This window comes from Eretmochelys imbricata, chromosome 1 (assembly GCF_965152235.1).
Source record: "Eretmochelys imbricata isolate rEreImb1 chromosome 1, rEreImb1.hap1, whole genome shotgun sequence".
In the NCBI taxonomy this organism is placed as follows: Eukaryota; Metazoa; Chordata; order Testudines; family Cheloniidae; genus Eretmochelys; species Eretmochelys imbricata.
The window spans coordinates 58,573,515-58,590,733 of NC_135572.1; the positions used below are offsets into that span (position 1 = coordinate 58,573,515).

Sequence of the window (17,219 nt, forward strand, 5' to 3'; positions counted from 1 at the left end):
GGCGCCACTTGTGCTCGGTGGGGAAGCGGCCGCTGCCCCGCTCCCGCCCTAGCTACCCTCCAGTGTCCAGGTCAGAATAGGGTTGTCTCCCCTACACTCCCACTGCTTGCTTCCTCCTGTTACTTTCATCTTTTGAATCTTTCACAATCCTTCGTTAGCATTCAGTTTAGACTGGTGAGAAGAGGCCCTTTGTTTACTTGTAAATTAAGCACTGTATAGTTCAGACTGCTAGATAGCAATTTCTCTTCTGACAGAACCTGTATTTCCTCTTTGCTGGAGATCAGTTCCAAAATACAGACCTTAACATAATTTTGTGTGTGCGTGTATGTCTGTCTATAGACACACACACACGTAACCCCTTAACAACATGTTTCATGATGATTTTGATGACCAGTGTGTGACAGCAGCTTTTATTTCGGACCTCACATGAGACTTGCCGGTGAACTAGAATGTATATTCCAGACCCAGGAGGTCCCTGTAACATCTAGGCACCCCTCTGTGCCCCTTTCTAGTTGGCGCAAAGAGGTTCCTGGGTCATACATGACCAGTGCGTACCATAGTGCTGTCATTTTATGGAATGCTCTGGTGAGAGCACAGATCTGTGCCCAGGAAGTACTAGCATATCACATAAATGTGGAGAAGTACTAACAGCAGAATCTCTTTGGAGCATCAGTGCTAACATGATTTTTCTTTTGTGTGAGGATCTGATCAGATCTAAAACATCTTGCATAGTTGCTTCTTTTTTTGAGTATTTTTATCTCCTCCTTGAATCCACACAGTGTTCATGCGCAAACTAAAGGTGATGAGGGTGGTAGAAATTTGTAAGTTATACAGAGTGATCTTGTTTCTCTGGCAGATTTGATGATACTTTTGTCCATCTTCCAATGTTCTAATGCAGTCCAAAGTGTTTCCCAATTAACCAGTAATGACTAGTTGCTCTGCACAGAGTTCTCCAATGTTTTTCATTTAGTCTGAAGCAAACAGATCATGGTTTTGTGCTGTAATTCTCCCATGCTCAAAAATAGTTATTTTTGTCCACAAGGAAAGTTTTAAATCAGCCCCCGTCCCCAGGACATCCCCAGTACTTTAACAAAAAACCCTAACAAACTGGCATCGTGTGCTACTTGCATATATTGGGATTTCACACTGTCCAGAATTAATTGGATTGCACACTCGTTATAGGAGACAGATATTTTACTTTAAGATCTGCTTGTTTTTATTTAAATGGAATCTAGGCTTGGAATACTGTTTCACGTTTACAAGAGAATTGAATGTAATACAGAAGAAAATAAGATCCAAAATAAAGCTCAGAAATCTACTGCCACTGAAAGGCAATACTTGCTAGGTTGCATATTTTATCGACATATGGATTTTTCAAGTAGAACGGTGTCTTTATCAGGGTTTTTTCAGTAGTTATTAATTCAAAGTAGCCCAGCAGGTATTTGTTTTTAATGACATTTCTCTAATATCCTGTCTAGGACTAGCTATTTGTTCTTCCTTGGTATGTTGTATGATTACACATCTTAAATAGGAATAGAATATTCATTCATCAGAGAGACTAATGTCTCTGTAGTTAAGTTTTAGGTGCTATTTTCTTTTCTAAAGAAGAATATCTTGTGCCTTTTGTTGAAAACAAAAAATAAGCCTTTTTAATAGTTTGTTTTTGTTCCCCCCCCCCCCTTTTTACAGCAGAAATGTCAACTTTCTTATAGGAATTATATGAAACCCAACATAGTCATGGTGGATGTAGGAAAGTGGCCAATATTTACCTTGCTTTCACCTCAAGAAATAGCATCTATTAGGAAAGCATGTGTATTTGGCACATCGGCCAATGAAGCTATATACATTACCCATAATGATGAGGTAAGTCTATAAGGAAATGAAATACCTGATCTATTTTGGGATGTAATTCTAACCCCTTTGAAAGCCTGTAAATAAGCAGCCTACAAAAGACACTATGCATGAATCTGTGTCCCAGTCTGTGAATGAATGTCGCGGAAATGAATTGCAAATATTTGAAATCTTGCATGGGGACATAACTGGGAAGAGAGTAAAAGGAGTCACAATAAAACACTCTTAACAAAAATTATTTTCATTACTATTAATGTCCTAGATTAGAAAAGATGGAAAAAATAAAAACTTGCTACATAAACTGGGTCTCTTTACATTTCTTTTCACTTGGACAACTGAACTAGACTGGTCAGTTTCACTTCTTGGATCTCTTATACTAGCACACATTTAAATATAACCCGGCAATTATTATGACAAATGTTAGAAGAACTTACTATCCTTTAGATCGCTATTGGGTATAGCAGCTGTAATAAAAATGAATCTCCAGTCCAGGATATGCCCATTAGAGGTATCCTTTTAAATTTAAGTAACTTTTTTCTGAATCAAAATAGAATTGTCACAGCTTTTTTATGGAAGAAGTAGTAGTAGTGCATTGCCCTAAATAAGCTTAGGCACCCAAGAGGAGGAGATATTTGGATGCCTGACTTTAAAGCGTACAAAACGCAATTAAAAACACTTCCGTAAACATTTAAAGACCTATGATTTCAGTAGAATAATTTCCATTAGGGTTCGTAAACCTTCCTTCTGTGTGTATTAAACAAAAATCTAAATTTGAATCTAGAACTAGCTGTAGAACCCTTTGAACCCAGTAAAGTTCTATGGATGAAATCTTTGCCCCGTTGAAGTTGATGGGAAAACTCCCAGTCACTTCACTAGGGTCAGATTTCACCCTGTATATCTATATCTGTCTATCTCCCTCTCCATAAATATGAATCTAAATAGTTTAAAATGCAAATTGTTTTTTTTTCCCTTTTTCCCCCCAGGTGTTTGTGTTTGGACTAAACTGTAGTAATTGTTTGGGGACTGGAGATAATCAAAGCACCATAGTACCAAAGAAATTAGAAGCCTTATGTGGAAAGAAGATTAACAGTCTCAGTTATGGAAGTGGACCACATGTTCTACTTAGCACTGAAGGTAGAAAACATTTAGTATGTGAAATAATCAGTTACCTATTCTATAAGGGTTAACCAAGAACAGAAGTGGAGATATGTTGGTAGATTGATACTTGGCCAATGTGCTGGGTTTGTTGCTCTTTGGGGAATTCTGATCCTGGGCCAACAAAGTTCAAAGGCCAGATCTCTCCACTTACAGAGATCATAGCTTTGCTGAAGTCACTTTACACTAGCTGAGGAACTGGTCCAAAGCATACCATGAGGGTGACCTGCTTAGTCTTCTCTCTGGGAAGGAGGAGCTACGTGCATTCCTAATTATCAGAACTTAATGATCAGATAACATTTTCCAAACCTGGTGACCATCCGAATCAAATAGTATGTTCTAGTTTTTGTGGCCTTCTAACCAGCCAGCTTTTACAAAAGAAAGAATGCAGGTTATTTCTCAACACTGGGTGGGTAGTAAACAGCGGCAAGGAAATGAATGCATTTTACCTTTTGAACATAAAATTGGAAACCAGACTCCAACATGAAGTTGTGAAGTTCATTGGCTGACTAGCAAGGCAGTGCTGATTAAAAGGGTCTGGACTTGATGGCTTCAAACCTTAACATTAGACTTTTCTTTGTTTTTAAATAGTTGTTTTGAGTTAAATTTGTCATAAGAATAGACTGTGCTTTTGTAGCATGTGACTTCAGGCTTCTGAAATATTATGAATAAAATGACAGACTGCTCACTCTCTTCTCTAAATTGTTTGCTTGGTTCCTTTATTTAATGTTGGATTTTGAGAACATTGAAACACCTTGCTCAGTTGTTTTTTTTCTGGGAAGGGGGTATTAAAAATAATTTAACATCAAAATTAGTTAATGTGGACTCACTGGACAAAGCCGCCTTTGCCTTGAATGGACAAGAGGCCAGATAGAATCTGTTTAAAGGAAGTCTGGTGAAGGCAGAAAGTCGGAGAAGAGCAAAGAGGTTGCTTGAGAAATTCTCAAGGGTAAAGAATACTGAGCCCAAGGAGGGGAAGGAAACTAAATGGAGTCCAGGAAATGTCCACTCAAAGTTGGCTTCCCTTTATAGAACAGCAAATTCATATAGAAAGCTGGTTTGGTTTGGGGAAAATAGCTTTTGTCTGTATTGTCTGATCAGGCAGCTGACATCAGTTTAAATAGTTAATGATATTTACTGCCAATTATAGTAGGGTGGTGTGGGGAAGCAAGCATTTTCATTCTGCAATAAGGTTAGTGAAACCATTTAAATCTGTCTGTTAACAATGTCCTCAATTATATTGAGGTGCCACCATTTATCTTTCTCAATTAACCCAGAGCTCATGCTATGGTATAGTCACGAATAGTTAGACTTGAGAAGGAAGGCTAAATACCGTACAAAGAATATACTGTAGAACAATTACTACACTAGTCTCACTACTTAGTTATTCTACTCTCGCTTTCACTTATAGCACTGTCTGTACTCATGCTTTTATAGAAGTTAAAGAAAGAGAAGACCAGTGTTAGAATCAATTAACATCTTCATTAATTCGGAATCGGTGGAGTGATATCACAAACATGCATGTTTTGTGCAGATGGTGAAGTTTATGCTTGGGGACATAATGGATACAGCCAGCTTGGGAATGGAACAACCAATCAGGGCATTACTCCTATTCAAGTCTGTACCAACCTGCTAATTAAGAGGGTGATTGAAGTAGCTTGTGGTTCTCATCATTCTATGGCCCTATCATCTGATGGAGATGTAAGTCTTACATTTTCTTATTTAACTTTTTCAATAAACTTGGAGTTCCTGAAAGGAATCAGATAGATAGCTTTGGAGATTGAAGTCCTTTTCTATCCACAGTACAGGTACAAAATAACCTTACCCGTGCGCTTCAAACCCAACGCATCCTCTCTTTAGGGTGGGGGGGTAGTTCATTCTCCTGGCCAATTTTAATTCTTCTTCCTACAGTGATTTGAAAATTTAGGCCAGTGAGTATTCTTGTGGGTTTTTTGTGCATCAGACGCCTATCAGTAAGACTGAAACTGGAAAGAACACTGCACCTAAAAAGCAATGTAATTTTGAAAGACTTTCTTTTTCCCTAGCATTCCCTATCTGTATAATAGAGAATTGTACCAGAAATGGTAGAATCTTTCAAAAGATACAAATTTAAGGTTGCCTTCTGTGTGCGCTGTTGTAGCACTTAAGATGTGTGCCTTGGGCAGATGGGTCAGTCTGCGGTGTCTTTTAGTGTTTTGGTTCTCTTTAATACTGCATCTGATTTCTGCATTATTCATTATTGTGGAAGTATTCTGCTCTGTCCATCTTCACATACATTTAGAGGGATTGGGCATAGTTGGCTTTGTATCTAAATTCTGCTTTGTGCTATATATGTTGAAGAAAATATATCCCCGCAGAAATGAGTGGAGTCAGGCTTGGTTTGTCCATGTGTAGTTACCTGGAAAGTGTAAATCACAAATTTCTTTAAATACTACTGACTAGTCAATGTTTCCTTTTTAATGAGTGGTCAATGTTTCCTTTTTAATTAGTGTAAAAATGGTATTTTTAGACTGAGTAATCAGCCTGATCTAATGCTGTTTTAGGGCTTCATCTGAATTGTTTGATTCTAAAATCAGCTTAAAATAGTTAAGACGAGGAATTCAAAATAGCCATAATTCTGTCTATGTATTGGGCCCCCAGAACTATAGTATCTGAGCACCTCCATATCCTATTCTAATATGAAATCATACTACTGCCATTATGACACACAGTAGCATATCAATATCTGTAATGAGGGGGATGGAAGGCAGATTCAGAAGCTAATTTTTTGTTGATAATGTGCTGCTTTTGAGAGGAGCTTGTGCTTAGGAAAGATCTTAAAATCATAGAATATCAGGGTTGAAAGGGGCCTCAGGAGGTCATCTAGTCCAACCCTCTGCTCAAACCAGGACTGATCCCCAGTTAAATCATCCTAGCCAGAGCTTCGTCAAGCCTGACCTGAAAAACTTCTAAATCTTGAGATTTTTCACTTCTTTGCCTTGCATAGGGTATGAAACTTGGAAGTGTAGTGCACCTAGTTAGGCAGCAGTGCTATGGTCCAAACAAGATAAGATGAGAAATAGTAGGAGGGATGTTCTACAGGTGCGAAGAATGAGACCTGAAATGCATATTTTGAACATAATGTATATTTAAACTGTACTTAATTACAGTGTTAACCTCCTGGAATTTAGACATTTAGTTTGATCTATAGTCTGCTGCATTCTTAGTGGTTGACTGAGGCTTTATTGTCAAGATATATAACCCTGATTATACAAAACGTAAGGGAATGTGGAATAATATTTACATATGGAATATGGAGTAATATTTACAGAAAGAATTGGCTGCAAAAGTAAATGACTTTAATCTCTGGAATTTCAGAAGGTCTTTGAAGTGTCACATGACTGTTCATGTGACGTTAAATGATGAGCTCTAGAGTAGATGAAGAAAGGTAAGTGAAGGGCAAACAGACCACCAGCAATTGTCAAACTGGGAGAACTGTTGAACAGATGAATAGAGACAGCTAGTTCATTCCATGGTTTAAAGAGCAGAAGCTGTAATCACAGATGGCTGTCTTATATAATGAGAATATATATATTATAACAGTGGCTTAAATTTCACATTACTGTGGTGGTTTGCTAAAAGGTGGGGAGAAAATTATGCTTAAGTTCACTCACAATTTAACCTCTAGGAACCTTTAAATTTAGAGTCTCACTTTTCCATTATAATTCTGAAAAATAAAGCTGGTAAATGGTCTTCTTTGAAAACATCTTCATTATACCTTAACACACAGAGGATGTTAGTTATACAAAGGATACATTTAATACAGTAGAATCTCAGAGTTACGAACACCAGAGTTGTGAACTGACTGGCCAACCACATACCTCGTTTGGAATTGGAAGTGTGCAATCAGGCGGCAGCAAAGACCAAAAAAAAGCAAATACAGTACTGTGTTAAACATAAACTAGTAGAAAAATAAAGGGAAAGTTTTTAAACAGAATTTTTTGAGAAGGTAAGGAAACTGTTTTTGTGCTTGTTTCATGTAAATTAGAATCCTAGAAAATTAGGGTTGGAAGAGACCTCAGGAGGTCATCTAGTCCAACTCTCTGCACAAAGCAGGACCAACACCAACCAAATCATCCCAGCCATGGCTTTGTCAAGCCGGGCCTTAAAAACCTCTAAGACCATTGCTCCTTATTCTGTCATCTGCCACCACTGAGAACAGCTGAGCTCTACCCTCTTTGGAACCCCGCCCCACCCACCAGTTGAAGGCTGCTATCAAATTCCCCCCTTGCTCTTCTCTTTTGCAGACTAAACAAGCCCAGTTCTCTCAGCCTCTCTTCGTAAGTCATGTGCCCCAACCCCCTGATCATTTTAGTTGCCCTCCGCTAGACTCTCCCTCCAGTTTGTCCACATTCTTTCTGTAGTGGGGGGCCCAAAACTGACACAATACTCCAGATGTGGCCTCACCAGAGCCAAATAGAGGGAAATAATCACTTCCCTCGATCTGCTGGCAATGCTTCTACTAATGCAGCCCAATATGCCGTTATCCTCTTGGCAACAAGGGCACACTGCTGACTCATATCCAGCTTCTCATCCACTGTAATCCCCAGGTCCTTTTCTGCAGAACAGCTGCTTAGCCAGTCAGTCCCTAGCCTGTAGCGGTGCATGGGATTCTTCTGTCCTAAGTGCAGGACTCTACACTTGTACTTGTTGAACCTCATTAGATTTCTTTTGGCCCAATCCTCCAGTTTGTCTAGGTCACTCTGGACCCTATCCCTATCCTCCAGCAGATCTACCTCTCCCCCAAACTTAGTGTCGTCCGCGAACTTGCTGAAGGTGCAATCTGTCGCATCATCCAGATCATTAATAAAGATATTGAACAAAACCAGACGCAGGACTGACCCTTGGGGGCACTCTGCTTGATACCGGCTGCCAACTAGACATCGAGCTGTTGATCACTACCTTTGAGCCACCAGTTTAGCCAGCTTTCTATCCAATTAAATTAAGATGGTTAAGGGCAGCATTTTTCTTCTGTATAGTAAAGTTTTAAAGCTGTATTGAGTCAAAGTTCGGTTGTAAATCTTAGAAAGAATAACCATAATGTTTTGTTCAGACGTTTGTAACCATAACGTTACAAATGTTTCAGAGTTATGAGCAACCTCCATTCCCTAGGTGTGTTTAACTCTGAGGTTCTACTGTACCATTTTTCCCCCCCCTCCCCTCCAACCCTCCATATATTTAGCAGGTGTTTAGGTTTAGATTAATTAGAATAGTTAATAAAAGCAAAGGATGTGATATAGTTATGGACAAAGAACCTCATGCTTTTTATTTTTTTCACGATGGTAATGTTATAATGTGTGTGGCTGATGCTTTTGCACAAAGTTTTTCTCCATTTATCTTCTATCCATAGATATTAAAGTAAAGCGATCAATTAACACCAAAAAGGATACGTAGAATTTATGCAAAGGCAACCTCGGTCTTGCAGTTGCAATCAGCAGCATGTCTGGTAACATCTTTTTCATAAGGGTAAATTTAAAGCAGGACAAAACACTGGACAGTAAACAGTAGGAAATATTCCTACATTTGCCTCTGGGGATGGACTAGATAACCAAATATGAAATAACATGACTTTAGAGGAGGAGAAAAAGTCTCCTGAGGGAGTATATATTTCATGATCTTTTAGGGTTTTATGAACACAGACAACATCTTGCTTGCTTAATTTTAGATATTTTCAGTAGCAACAAATTCTTGTACAAAACTACCACCAAAACCAGTACTTCCCTTAATGCAATTTTTATCAAGTAACATTGCTGTTGAAACTTGTACAGTCAACCAGAACTTCCCCATTCACAAGCTCCAGTGGCAGGTTGGGGGAAATAAGGAACCCCAAGGACACTCTAGATCCTTATCCACCTGAAACAGACTGCTAAGTGAGAAGGGGGGAGTTCTGTAAAGCTGGAAAAGAAAATGACATCCGTCACTGCATTCCCCGTTACGCTTAACTGTCTTGAAATGTATTGGAAGAGGTGTGTTCAAATTCATCCCCTCAAAGTTGTGTATGTCCTTCTGCCACCTTTATCTTTTACACTGGAAATATGTCCCATATTTTTGACAAAATTTGGATGCTCCTGTTTTGGAATAAGTAATTGAAAAAAGTGCCATGTTTATACTTACAGTACCAGATCTAGCTCATAATCTTTAAATTAAAAGAAAAAGTCAGTGATTTGGTTTTAGCTAGGGTTGGACAAGTCATATTTCTTCAGAAGAACCTAGTTGCAAAACTAAACATTTTAGCTCTAAACTATTCAGATATGTATCTCTCTCTTTTCATGGGCAGGTATATGCGTGGGGCTATAACAACTGTGGTCAGGTTGGATCTGGATCTACAGCAAATCAGCCAACTCCTCGCAAAGTCTCAAATTGTTTACAGACTAAAATGGTGGTCAGTATTGCTTGTGGTCAGACCTCCTCTATGGCTGTAATAGACAATGGTGAGGTAAGCTTTCTCCACTAACCTCATAATATAATACATTTGTTGTCCGATTATGACTGCATAGAGATGAGAAATGCTGACATGGAGAACACTTCAGTTACGGAATATACATCAGTAACTACTGTGGAATTTTATGGTCCACAAGAAATACCTTGGTGTAACTGTTCAATGGTCACAGCTTGAGCATGAACAGTAGGAAGTATCTGTTAAGGGAGAGTTAATTGCATACTTGTCCAATCTGTTAACAGGGTTTTTCACTTAACAAAATTCACAGAATGGGTTACTCTTTTATAGAAGTTATTTTAAGTCTCCACCTCCTAGTTACCATTCAGGTGCCTTCTATGCAATAAGAAATAACTTCCAGATGTGGCTCAAAGATTGAGTAACCAGTTTCCAGTCTCTAAACGATATATTGATCTGTTTGTATTGTAAAATGTCTTCTGTATTTTTGTAACCAGAGAAAATAGAAAGTCACAGGCTCTGAAAGTCTGCAAATTTATAATACTTAGTTCTATAAGACTATGAGAGTGGCCATACAAGGTCAGAGCAATGGTCCATCTAGCACAGTATCCTGGCTTCTGACAGTGACTGGTGCCAGATGATTTAGAGGGCATGAGCAGAACAGGGCAATTTATCGAATGACCCATCCCATATCATCCAGTCCCCGCTTCTGGCAGTTGAAGGTTTAGCAACACCCAGAGCATAGGGTTGCGTCCCTGACCATCTTGGCTAACAGCCACTGATGGACCTATCCTCCGTGAACTTATTTAATTCTTTTTGATCCCAGTTATACTTTTGCTTTTGACAACATCCCCTGGCAATTAGTTCCCCAGGTTAACTGTGTATTGTGTGAAGTAGTACTTCCTTATGGTTCTTGTATTACATGTTACTATCATGTACCCTTCTTAGTCATTTCTTTTTCTAAGATATAGTCCCTGTCATCTTAATCTCTCCTCATGTGGAAGCTGGTCCAGATGCTTAATTGTTTTTGTTGCCCTTCTTTGCACCTTTTCCAAAATAATCTTTTCTGAGATGCGGTGACCAGAGTTGCATGCAGTACTCAAGATGTGGGTGGACCATGGATTTCTATAGTGGCATTATGATATTTTCTGTCATCTTATCTATCCCTTTCCTAATGGTTCCTAACACTGTTCAGTTTTTTGGCATCTCAGAATTACCACTTTTTCTTGAACGGTAACAGCTAATTTAGACCCCATCATTTTGTATGCATAGCTGGGATTATGTTTTCCAGTGTACATTACTTTGCATTTATCAGCATTGAATTTCATCTGCCATTTTGTTGTCCAGTCAACCCAGTTTTGCCAGATCCCTTTGTAACTCTTTGCAGTCAGCTTTGGGCTGAACTATCTTAAGTAGTTTTGTTTCATCTGCAAATTTTGCCACCTCACTGGTTTAATCCTTTTTCCAGTTAATTTATTAATACGTTGCACAGCACTGGTCCCAGTACAGATCTTTGGGGGACCCTGCTATTTACTGCTCGCCATTGTGAAAACTGACCATTTATACCTACCCTTTGTTTCCTATCTTTTTAACCAGTTACTGATCCATGAGAGGACCTTCCCTCTTATCCCATGACTGCCGCCTTTGGTCCAAGGCTTTCTGAAAGTTCAAGTACACTATATCCATTGGATCACCCTTGACCTCATGTTTGTTGACCCCCTCAGAGAAGTCTAATAGATTGGTGAGGCATGATTTCCCATTACAAAAGCAATGTTGACTCTTCCCCAAGAAATTGTGTTCATCTGTGTCTGATAATTCTGTTCTTTACTATAGTTTCAACCAGTTTGTCCGATACTGAAGTTAGGCTTCCCAGCCTGTAATTGCCAGGATCATCTCTGGAGTCTTTTTTTAAAACTTGGTGTTCCATTAGCTATTCTGTAGTCATCTGGTACAGTAGCTGAATTAAAGGATAGGTTACGTACCACAGTTAGAAGAAAGACCAGTAGTAGTTCTGCAATTTCATATTTGAATTCCTTCAGAACCCTTGGGTGAATACCATCTGGTCCTGGTGGCTTATTACTGTTAAATTTATTAATTAGTTTCAAAACCTCCTCTATTGACACCTCAATCTGGGATAGTTCCTCAGACTTGTCATTTAAAAAGAACATTTCAGGAGTGAGAATCTCCCTCACATCCTTTGCAGTTAGGACAAGATGCAAAGAATTTATTTAGCTTCTCCACAGTGGCCTTGTCTTCCTTGAGTGCTACTTTAGCATCTTGATCATTCAGTGGCCTCCCTGATTGTTTGGCAGGCTTCTTGCTCTTGAAGTACCCAAAATATATAGTTTTTGTCTTTTGTTAGTTGCTCTTCAAATTCTCTTTTGGCATGCCTAATTATACTTTAAACTTACCTTGCCAGAGTTCATGCTCTTCTCTGTTTTTCTCAGTTGGATTTGACTTCCAGTTTTTAAGATGTCTCTTTGTCTCTAACCACATATTTTATTGTTGGTTAGCCATGGTGGCAGTTTTTGGTCCTCTTGCTGGTTTTTTGTTTTTTTTTTTTGTTTGGGATATATGTATAGTTTGAATCTCTGACGGTGTTCTTAAAAAGTTTCCATGCAGCTTGCAGGCATTTCACTTCTGTGATTGTGCCTTTTAATTTCCATTTAACTAGTTCCCTCATTTTTGTGTAGCTCCCCTTTTTCTAAATTAAATGCTTTCTTCCCCAAGAATGTTTAAATTTAACTACATTGTAGTTGTAGTTCAGCTATATTCACCTCTTGGACCAGATCCTGTGTGTCACTTAGGACTAAATCAAGAATTGCCTCTCCCCTTGTGGGTTCCAGGACTAGCTGCTCCAAGAAGCAGTCGTTAATTATGTCTAGAAATTTCATCTCTGCACTCCATCTGAGGTGATGTATACCCATTAATATGGGGATAGTTGAAATCCTTCATTATTACAGTGTGTTCTGTTCTCTCTCATCTCCCTGAGCTTTTCACAATCACCATCACCCTGGTCAGATGGTCAGTATTATATTCCTACTGTTGTAATCTTATTATTCAAACATGGAATTTCTATCCATAGAGATTCTATGGAACAGTCTGCTTCATTTTAGATTTTTGCTTTATTAAACTTTATGCTTTCTTTCACATATAGTGCCGCTCCCAACCAGCCATTCCTGTATATTTTATATCGTGTGCCATTGATTATTATCATTTCAACAAGTTCCTGTGATGTTTATTAATCAATATCCTCATTTAATACCAGGTGCTCAAGCTCACCCATAATAGTATTTCGACTTCTTGCATTTATATACAAGCACTTTGTCGATTTAGTGTTGTGCCTTCATGTGATATGATTAAATGGGACTCTCTCATTTGACTGTTTCACTACAGTTCCTACCTATATTTTATCAACTTTTATCCTCTCCTCTTTACTAAGATATAGACTCTCCTTTAATAAAACCTTCCCAAGGGATGTCTGTCCAAACCATATGCTCCTGCCGCACCTTTCCCACAGCTTTCTTATGAAGTGCATTTCATCAGAAGCTCTCAAAGTGCCTAAATAACGCCTGTCTGTACTTCAGCACTTTAAATTTACAAAATGCTTCACAGACATCTGTTAATCCTCACAACAGCTCTTCCCACAGTTTTATACAGAGTTCTTCTTAATTGAATCATAGAAATGTAGGGCTAGAAGGGACCTCGAAGTCAAGTCCAGCCACTTGTGCTATGGCAGGACCAAGTAAACCTAGACCATCGCTGACAGGTGTTTTGTCCAACTTTTTTCAAAACCTTCAGTGATGGCGATTCCACAGCTACCCTTGCAAGCCTATCTCAGAGTTCAACTATCCTTCTAGTTTGAAAGCTTTTCCTAATATATAAGCCAAATCTCCCTTGCTTCAGAGTAAGCGCATTACTTCTCATTCTACCTTCAGCAGACATGGAGAACAATTGGTCAGCGTCTTGTTTATAACAACCCACAGTATATTTGAAGAGGGGTTATCAGGTCCTCCCCCCCCAGTTGTCTTTTTCTCAAGACTAAATATGCCCAGTATTTTAATCTTTCCTAAGAGGTCTGGTTTTCAAAACCTTTTATAATTTTTGTTGCTCTCCTCTGGCTGCTCTCCAATTTGTCTGCATCTTTCCTAAAGTGTGGCATCGGAATTGGACACCGTACTCCAGCTGAGGTTTTATCAACGCTAAGTGGAGCAGGACAGTTACCTCCTATGTCTGTCATACAACACGCTCTTGCTGATACACCCCAAATGTTAGCCTTTTTTGCAGCTGCATCAAATTATTGACTCCTATTCAATTGGTGCTCCTCAGTAACCCCCAGATCCTTTTCAGCAGTGCTGGCACCTAGCCACTTATTCCCCTCTTTATAGTTGTCCAGTTGCTTTTTCCAGTGGTATACTTTGCACTTTGTTGAATTCAGACCAATTTACCAATTTGTCAGGGTCATTTAGAATTGCAAACCTGTCCTCCAGAGTGCTTGCAACCCCTCCCAGCCTTGTGTCATCTGCAGATTTCATAGCATACTCTCCGCTCTGTTATCCAAGTCATTAATGAAAATATTAAATAGTTCTGGACCCAGGACTGATCCCTGCAGGAACCCACTGGACACTTTTCCAGTTTGACACTGAACCACTGATAAATAATCTTTAAGTAGTCTTTCAATCAGTTGTGCACCCACCTTATAGCATCCCATATTTCCCTAGTTTCATTATGAAAATATATTGATTTTGACAGTTGCACGTGATATTACATCTATTTCTTTTCTTTCCTTCCCTATCAATCAGGCTAGTAACCCTTTCAAACAAGGAAATTAAGTTTATTTGGCATGATTTGTTCTTGAGAAATCCATGCTGGCTATTCCTTATAAGCCTATTATACTCCAGGTGCTTCTGAATTGGTTGTGTAACAACTTGTTTCAGTATCTTTCCAGATATGGAATATGATTTTTTTCAGTGTAACTTCTAGTTTTTCTGGTTGCAAAGATTGCATTGATACATATATTTTCCTGAGTCTGTAGCTAGAAGGATTGAAACTACCACACAAAGTATAAATTTATTTATTCATCTTAATAGGGTATTAAATGTGAAGCTTATTTACGATAATCTAAAAGCTCGTATGGTTAAACTTCCATTTAATACAGTGGTCCTGTGTACTTCAATACACCATGCAATCCCATTAGTTGAATTATGTCTCCTGAGTGGAGTTCTAGTATTATCTAACTGCACTTAGGGTTCCCCAAAAAGTTTGTAATGCAGCCTTGCTGGAAGCAGCCAATTGGATATCTGTTTCACTTTGCTTCAGATACCCCAGTCCAAGAGCACAGCATCACCAACTGACGGATGGGGCTGTGAGGACCCTCAGTCTTTCCAAGGTTTTAGTTTTCCTGAGAGACCTGTGGATAATTGGGTTGCACTGTATGTGTGCTGTTCTGAAGTGTCTATCCTAATGAAAACTAGGAGTAAAGTAACAAGTTCAGAACAGTGAAGTAATGGATTACTCTGCTGTTGGACATACCTTAAGTTGATCCATTGATCAAGATGGTTGCTTTACAGTTCTGTCCACTAAAAATATTAGACCGGCACAGTAAGACTGATGTGTGGGATTTTGTGGTATTGTATGTCTTCTGGGAAACTAGATCAGTACGGTAAAGGCAGGCATCTTTTAAAAAGCAAACTTTCCTTTAAAACCTGGAGAATAGAGAAGTTGGAGAAAATGATCAAATTAATATAATATGCCCTCCTCTCCATTCCCCTTCTTCTTGTTAGGTTTGGGAAGATTTGACATTATCTCAAAGGTCTTTCTCCAGACTTCTATTGTCTCTGGTTACAACTCATATTTTCTGTATTCCTACAAACAGAACAGGTAGCTTAATCTTTGTTTTTCTTAAACTAGGTATATGGCTGGGGTTACAATGGTAATGGGCAGCTAGGTCTGGGAAACAATGGCAATCAACTCACACCTTGTAGAGTGGCAGCATTACATGGTGTATGTGTACTTCAGGTAAGTCCAAAGTAGAAGTAAACCATGCATTAATATTGTATACATCTCCAAAAATTTAACCCAGTCTGAGTCATAAGCACGTTTCTAAATTCAGGATTTCAGTGTTCTAGTTCTTTTAAAATCTATTAAAGCTGAAAGATTGTGGACAAACTTTGTAATGCTTGCTTTTGTATAACCTCGTGAATGTGTCAAAATGCTTCATTGCTGAATAACCTAAATAAACTATGCATACAATTTGTCATGCAGGTACCATCTCTATATATTGTGGGGCATGATGAAGTGAGGTATAATGGGCAAACTTGTAAGGAATGATCAAGAACAGGGAAACTAAGAGGTTCAAAGGATTTGTCTTAATATCCTATGTAGACAGTGGGTTAGGAGTGAAAGGCTAGCGAGAAGTATCTTACCGTGAAAGCTTAGGGCTAGGAGTCAAGAGATCTGGGTTCCAGTTAGGACTGTGTCAGACTTTTGTATAACTTAGGTTAAGTGGTTGTGTGACCCACCCAATTTTTTTTCTCCATCTCTACAATAGATAACCACCCCCCTTACAGGGCTGTTCAAGTCTCAGTTCATTACAGTTTGTAAAGAACTTTGAGATCTTGGGATGAAAAGTTCTGTGTAGTTGTCTAGTGTGAAAGATTCAACTGTTGTTGTTTCTGGAATAATTACTGAAGTTTGTAACTTAGAAGTCAGAGAGACTACAAGGGGATTCTCCAAAGAAGTCCAAGGTTAAAAACCTAGGACCAATTGTTTAGCTATTGTGGACAAAGAATGCTAAACTAGATTTTTTTTTAAATCTATTTATTAAGTGAAGAATTAACCAATGAACACTAAATTACCAGTACTTGGGGTTTTCTAGTACTTATTGCTAATGTATTTCATGTTAGCTTTAAGTATCCTAAATGGAGACTGGTGGAGGTATTTAACGTTGTTCAGACAGATTAATGTAATGAGTGTAATAATTTTGTCTTCCACTTGTAAACTTACTTGCAGATTACCTGTGGCTATGCGCACACACTAGCCCTAACAGATGAGGGTTTGCTCTATTCCTGGGGAGCGAACACTTATGGGCAGCTGGGAACTGGCAATAAAAGTAACCAGCTAAGCCCAGCGCAGATCATGGTGGAAAAAGAAAGGTAACGCTACAGCTAACCTATTTCTAGATTGGGTTGTGTGAGCATGCATTATGCGTCTGTTTGTAGCTCTAGAAAGGTGTGTCTTGCTTTGAGTACTTGTTCCTATTGTTTGTTAATCTTTTACTATACCATACTCTTATCCTACCTTTTTTTCCCTCTAAATTCTGGACAGGGCGCTTTTGGTATTTGTAGGGGCTCCTATGCTAACCTTTGAAAGTATGTATATTCTATACATATCTGGTGCAGAGATGTAATGGACAAGGAGGCCAAATGTTAATTACAACAAGCTATTCCACCAATGACCTCTCTAATCAAAACATTTGGATTATATGTGCCAAGTTGTTATACTACATTGATTCCTACATTTGAAAAAAATGCCTGGTATGTGGTGATTCACTGGAAAGTCAGCTGTCTGAGATTCTGTAGTCAAAGCCACCAGTGTGTTCAGTAAGTTCCTCTTAACTTTGAAACACTTGGACTTATGTCAATTTTTAATAAGTGGTCTGTTCTCATTCTACCTAGTTCTGTTTGTGTAGTTCTCTAATGGGCAAACAGTCAGCATCTGGCTGCTTTTTCTTTATACAGCTAAATTTTCCATTTGGGAAACCAAGGCCATTCATAAGATG

General features: G+C 38.7%; 1 protein-coding gene across 5 annotated transcripts in view; it reads left to right on the forward strand.

The window, feature by feature from the left end:
* Window positions 1-17,219, forward strand: part of RCBTB1 (RCC1 and BTB domain containing protein 1) — a 51,384-nt gene that overhangs the window by 20,178 nt on the left and 13,987 nt on the right. For 3 of the 5 annotated variants that reach the window (XR_013345316.1, XM_077811214.1, XM_077811203.1), the window contains exons 2-7: window positions 1,690-1,863; window positions 2,835-2,985; window positions 4,541-4,707; window positions 9,323-9,481; window positions 15,350-15,457; window positions 16,451-16,593. Coding sequence is in view for 4 of the 5 variants with exons in the window: in XM_077811214.1 (XP_077667340.1) it covers window positions 1,720-1,863; window positions 2,835-2,985; window positions 4,541-4,707; window positions 9,323-9,481; window positions 15,350-15,457; window positions 16,451-16,593 (872 nt within the window). In the remaining variant the exon portion in view is untranslated. The remainder of the gene's footprint in view (window positions 1-1,689; window positions 1,864-2,834; window positions 2,986-4,540; window positions 4,708-9,322; window positions 9,482-15,349; window positions 15,458-16,450; window positions 16,594-17,219) is intronic. The other 2 variants (XM_077811191.1, XM_077811223.1) reach the window with 2 other exon arrangements.